General features: G+C 39.4%; 1 protein-coding gene across 2 annotated transcripts in view; it reads left to right on the top strand.

Moving 5' to 3' along the window:
- grin1b (glutamate receptor, ionotropic, N-methyl D-aspartate 1b) overlaps nt 1-3,866 on the top strand; it is a 28,770-nt gene extending 24,904 nt beyond the window's left edge. Inside the window, exons 20-21 of one of the 2 annotated variants that reach the window (XM_016477449.1) lie at nt 931-1,041; nt 3,557-3,866. In XM_016477449.1, the coding sequence (XP_016332935.1) occupies nt 931-1,041; nt 3,557-3,622 (177 nt within the window). In that variant the 3' untranslated portion in view covers nt 3,623-3,866. The remainder of the gene's footprint in view (nt 1-930; nt 1,042-3,556) is intronic. The other variant, XM_016477451.1, reaches the window with a different exon arrangement.
- The last annotated feature ends 1,851 nt before the right edge of the window (nt 3,867-5,717 follow it).

Genomic DNA, 5,717 nt, shown 5'->3' with positions numbered 1-5,717 from the left:
TTTACAAAGCTTTTAAAGATTTTAAAGAAAAAAAGTGAAAACTCTTATACGTCACTCTTATAACCTCTTTGTGGTAAAATGGTTCATACATTGCTGTAAAGTAAAGTGCAGTTGCAGATGGTCACATCTTGAGTCGCTCACTGTAGGGGATCAGACACATGGTCCAAATGTGCTAGTCAATGAGGGAGTGACGGTGCCAGCCAAGGTCAACTGTCATGTCATTCATTTTGCATTCCCTTTTTGGTTCCATGTATTGCATGGCTTCAGGTTGAATTCACCAACCCCCTCCCTGACTCTCTCGTCTCCTCTTATGAGCCCGCACATCCCTTCCTCCTTCCTTCATACTCCCATTATACCCTCACCGGGGTATAATGCCAAGGAACTGTGTTAAGTTTCGACTGTTTATTGATGAGTTGTTCATTTTCCCTGAAAACACTAGAACATCTTCTCCCTCTCAAAACGGAGCCTGTTTTTTTCCGTCCGATTATACGTTCATTTTGTTATTATTTCGTTCACATTTTTACTTTGCTAATTCTTTGGCTTTCCATTTACGGAGTTGCAGAACTGTGGATGAGTGTGGTCTGATCACACGATCCACGTCAGTCCTCCTCCTCCCCTCTCTAGAGTGTCAGGATTGTAAAAGAGTCGAAGTAAGACTTTATGTACATATTCTCACCCAGTCTATATACCAGTGTCCTCTTTCCTTGTAGAGCGCTGTGGGTGCGTGAAAGCACTGTTCTGACTCACAGCCAAGATGGAGATGGAGAGCGGACAGGAGACGCCATGTTAATTGTGATAAGTGCTAAAATTAGCAGGGTAGTACCATTCAGTAGCTTTAGTAGTCAAGGTGGGTGGTGATGGTTGGAAACCAAACGCGCTCTTCCAGAGAGCACAAATAATTGTTCTACATATACTGTATATTTATTTTAGGATAGGAAAAGTGGTAGAGCAGAGCCCGACCCCAAAAAGAAAGCCTCTTTTAGGTCCATCAGTACCAACCTGGCCTCCAACATCAAGAGACGTAGGTCGTCCAAAGACACGGTAAGAAGATTAAGAAAATGACGCCCTGCCTGTACTTCTATCTTCTCGCTCTCTTCCTCTTTCTTTTCCTCCTCCTCGGCCTGCCCTGTTTCTTTCACTCTCTTCCTTTCTCCTGTCATCTCATCTCTCCTCTCCAAAACAAACGTCTCATCTCAGACTCTCTTCACCCTCACACATGGAGTTACAGTCATGGCCACATGTCTGTCAGTCAGCCATCTATACTCCATCCAGACATCTGTTGGGAAAGCCCAATCAGGGATCTAGCTGCCAAGGAAAGTGTGGAGAGGGAACCGAGGAGCAGATTTTTGGGGGGCTTGTGGGTTTGACCTTGCAGGAGGGGGCGAGGTATAGCTTCTCCTTCTTAGCGCCTGTGCTGGTCTTTCTCCCGTGCCTAACCTGGATGTGACTTTACTTTATGCTCTTTTCTTTTTCCCTTTCTTTATATGTACTCGTGTGTCTCTCCTCTCACCGCTTGGTCCTGTAACGGTTATTTCCATGTACCTCATCCTTCTTTTATTGTCCCATTTTATGTGGTTGCTGTCACAAAGTCACCCTGTATGCCTCCCGCGATGCACGGTATCACCATTAACAGCCAAAGACGAGCGACGCTAAAATAACCTGGGCTGTTCCTCCGGCAGGCCTGCACTACCAAGATCCCTTTATTTTAACCATCCAATGTTTTCTTTGCAGTTCTATGAATTAAAAAAAAAAACACTTTTCATTTTCAGGAAACGCTGCTCAGATGGGTTTTGGGTTTACGTTTACAATGTATTGAACTCTCAGAGTTAGATTCCCAAATGAGTTCGTTCACACAAACGCCTCCACACTGTTTCTTCGGTCCCACAGGTTTAATAAGACATAGCTCTCAAACAGCTACTGGCTCTGAGGATTCATACAAACAAATGTGCAAGCACAAACTATTACATTGCATTACTTTAATTGGTTTAGACCGAATTTTTATTCAACTGAACGCTAGGCATTTTCTGGGTATGGCAATGGTTGACCTGGGGCTTTGTTGCATGCACCCTCAATTTGAGAGATTATTCTGATTAGCAGCTCGTTTAGTTGATGGTTTACAAAAAATATCCAAATCCATGTAGCTCACAATTCAGTTGGTTTCTCCTTCAGTAGGATGGTTTGAATCATTTACAGAGGTCAGGGTGCAAAATGTGTTTTTTTTTTAATCCGATATGATTTCAAAATACATTTTCCAAAGATGAAGGCAGAATAGGAGCAGATTAAAGACACACAGTCTACTAGCTAAACAGTGCCAAAAAGTCTTTTTGAACTGATGTTTACCCATCACAGTCCTAATCATCCTTTTCTTTTCTATCAGTGTTTTTTATAAATGGATTTGAATGGTGTTTTGAATGTCGGTGTCCACACCACATGCCACACTGCCTCTCTCTTCCTCTACCAGCATGACCCTTCTGGTTGTTGTAGAATAGAGCTCTAAAGCTGTTCCCCTGTTTGTAGGCAGGGGGCGCTGTGGTTATGACTCAGAATTGACTTGGAACACCATAAACAATGTTGTTATGACTGCGGGTATCACAACACCCACTAAAGCCACTTCTTTTGATATATATCCAAAACTATATCCCATAAACGTGATTGTAAATTAATCATTTTCAACGTTGTAGCGAATAAAAGGGACAGTTCACCCAAAAATTTAAATCTTATCCTTTACACGTAACCTGTATGATTTTATTTCTTCTGCCAAACGCACACTTAGATATTTTGAACAATGTTTTAGCCCATTCATTGAAAGTCAGTTGGGTCCAAAACAACGCTCAATTGACTTTCATTGTGTGGGGGGGAAAAACACTGGGACATTCTTTAAAATATCTTCTTTTGTGTTCCACAGAACAAATAAAATCATCCAGGGTTGGAATGACGATATGGACGAGTGTAATATTTTCCTATGTGGAGAGTATCACAATAAATAAACCTTTCAGTATAATAATACTATAGAATCAGAGAAATTGAGAGCTATTGAGGGTGAAACCTGTGTCGAACTGGAATGAACTGCACCTTGTGCTGCATATCAGGTCCGGCTGTCATATTTCATTAGGACAGTTACTATGGAAACAATACTTCTAGGTCAGGTAAATTATTAGCCGTGGGCCTAGAGACAGAGCGCTCTCATCTGTGCCATTACAGGCTTCTTGTGCAGACATTTTCGAATGTGATATACGGTGCCCGTTTAAGAAAGCATATTCATTTAGGACTGTAAGCGTGAGCAATGATCCTTCAAGGAAGCAATTGTGCAGTAATGAATCCGTGACCTTGTTCACGCTATTTATCTTACAACGCAGTCCGAGGAGGCCTGTCTGTTTTAAATCACAGACAAATTATTCTAGATGACAGATAAACATGGCTTGCAGTGGGTGGAGAGATCGCCTCCATCATAACAACGTGAAATATATACCGGTCACGGGAGGAACAGTGCATATTTAGGATTATGCAAATATATATGCTCTTACTTTCCCTTTTTCTGTTTCCTCTTCATCTATAGCCATATCCTACGGACATTACCGGCCAGCTCAACCTGTCAGACCCCTCTGTGAGCACAGTGGTGTGAAAGTGGAGAGAGAAAGAGAATTTGACAGGCAAAAAGAAAGAGAGAGACAGGAAAAGCAGGAGGTGTTGGGCTCTGAAACAGACCGCTTGAGACAACACCTTCAGCACCGTCATTTGAGCAAAATCCACCTCGTCTCAGCATATGCACACTGGATATGAAACTTATGGACACGCTGTGCCAAATTCAACCACACTGGAGCAAATTCACACTGCCACACAGTTCACACCAGACCAACACATTCACACACTCACACAAAGTGCTTCACTTTTTACAATTTTTTGCACATATCTAAAGAGTTTTTTTGTGAAATATGTAAATATATATTCAGATTTCTGTTTCTCCACATTAGGTCATCATCCAGTCAATTCAGGCATAATTATGATTCATACAGTACATATGTATAATATGTCTTTCTACCTCCACCTAAGATATATGTAGCTTATCTCAACACTTTGGTAGTGTTTTGATGTTTTCCCATTTGAAAAGAGCAAACACAGAACTTATCTTTGACTTCTTTGTATATTTAGATTTGAAAAAGTAGGTTAGGGTAGAAATTGTGTTGCTATAAATACTACTGTAGGTGAAAGTTTGGTGCATTTTGATCATCGTTGCACTTTGCTGTACACTTTGTTTCTCAATATGCGATTCTCTCCCTTCACTGCCGTTTTCAGAACACTCTCCTGAGGTTGTCCAGGTTGCTTTGGACACATACTGTGGATCTTTTTTCGCTACTTTATTTATTTATGTTTTTAATATTTTGTACAAAAATAATGATTTTTTTAAAGATTATCTGAATATCAGCATATTATATGGGGTCTATCCAGCCAGGGGCTAAATGTAGCAGATCCAACCTTGTTTATCATAAAAGTTTAAAGACAAAACTTCAAACGAACGAAAGGAACCCGCTTATGATAAAGAGTGGCGTAGATGTAATGAAGCAAATATTATTACAGGATCTTTTGAGCTTAATGTTGAACCTTGCTTGAAATTCCCTGTAATAATTTCTGTGTTATTGTGTGAGCTGGTAGCTAGCATCTTTTAGCTACCACAATGGGGACCTTTCCTCACATTATATATATATATTTCATCATGTCATTATAATATATGAGCAGTAGGCTATTATATTTTGTCTGTGTGAAATAATAACACTAGATGCTATTTCCATAGTTTGTTGTCAAGGTTTTGCTCTGTGGACTAGTTAAATGGTTACCGGCAAAGGTGGTAATTTATAATACGAGTCGGTCGTCTTTTTCTGTGGGCTTTTAGAAGTATACTGACCAATAATAGGCGTATTAGATCACTGTATAGATCGTTTGTCTCAAACAGTCAATCTGAGGGCTTTGCTAACTATTGTGAGAAGTTTAGAATGTGAACTATGCGTACTGTAACAGTAAGTTATGAAACTGTTTTATAAGATGAACACATTAATTTGAGAAAAATATGTTTTAGATTAAAATTTAGAGTTTTTATAGAAAAACATTAGATTCATGGTTCAGGGTTTGGTGGTCTTTGCTTGAAAATATTATGCTGGGTTGGGTTCAGCAAGTGTCTGAAGTCCAGTTTTACTGTGAACATGACTGTGAACTGCTTTGTGAAATTCATTATGAAGCGTGTAACACGTTAAAAGTAGATACACAAATTCTCTATAGATTCATAATCAATCCTACATAGAAAAATATATGCTGCCATATGCACTGCTGTGTCCATCAAGCTAATATTTGATCATATAATTGGAATCTGTGTGGTGGAAACCCACGATGGTGGCAGGGAATAAATTAAAGTGTGCGGCCTGAAGTACTTGTGAGGCTCAAGAGGAAGCACATCTTTGACAAACAAAGCAATGTAACCCATTCACTGTTGTATGCAAACATGCATTATTTATAAAGCTTTAAAATATTGCAAGGCCGTTTAAATCTACTTTCACCATATTTCTCGACCACCAAATGTGCTTTCAATGACTATTCCAATACTGTTTGTGCAAAAAAACAAACAAAAAAAAACTTTGAATTCAAACAAAGATATATGTTAAAAAATGTATAACTGCTATACTCCAGTGTGCCAATAAAATATATATCAAATAAAAAAAAATGAAACC

This window comes from Sinocyclocheilus anshuiensis, unplaced genomic scaffold, assembly GCF_001515605.1.
Source record: "Sinocyclocheilus anshuiensis isolate Anshui unplaced genomic scaffold, SAMN03320099.WGS_v1.1 scaffold1495, whole genome shotgun sequence".
Taxonomy (NCBI): domain Eukaryota; kingdom Metazoa; phylum Chordata; class Actinopteri; order Cypriniformes; family Cyprinidae; genus Sinocyclocheilus; species Sinocyclocheilus anshuiensis.
The sequence above is the reverse complement of the archived record's forward strand: the minus strand, read 5'-3'. Positions and strand labels throughout refer to the sequence as shown.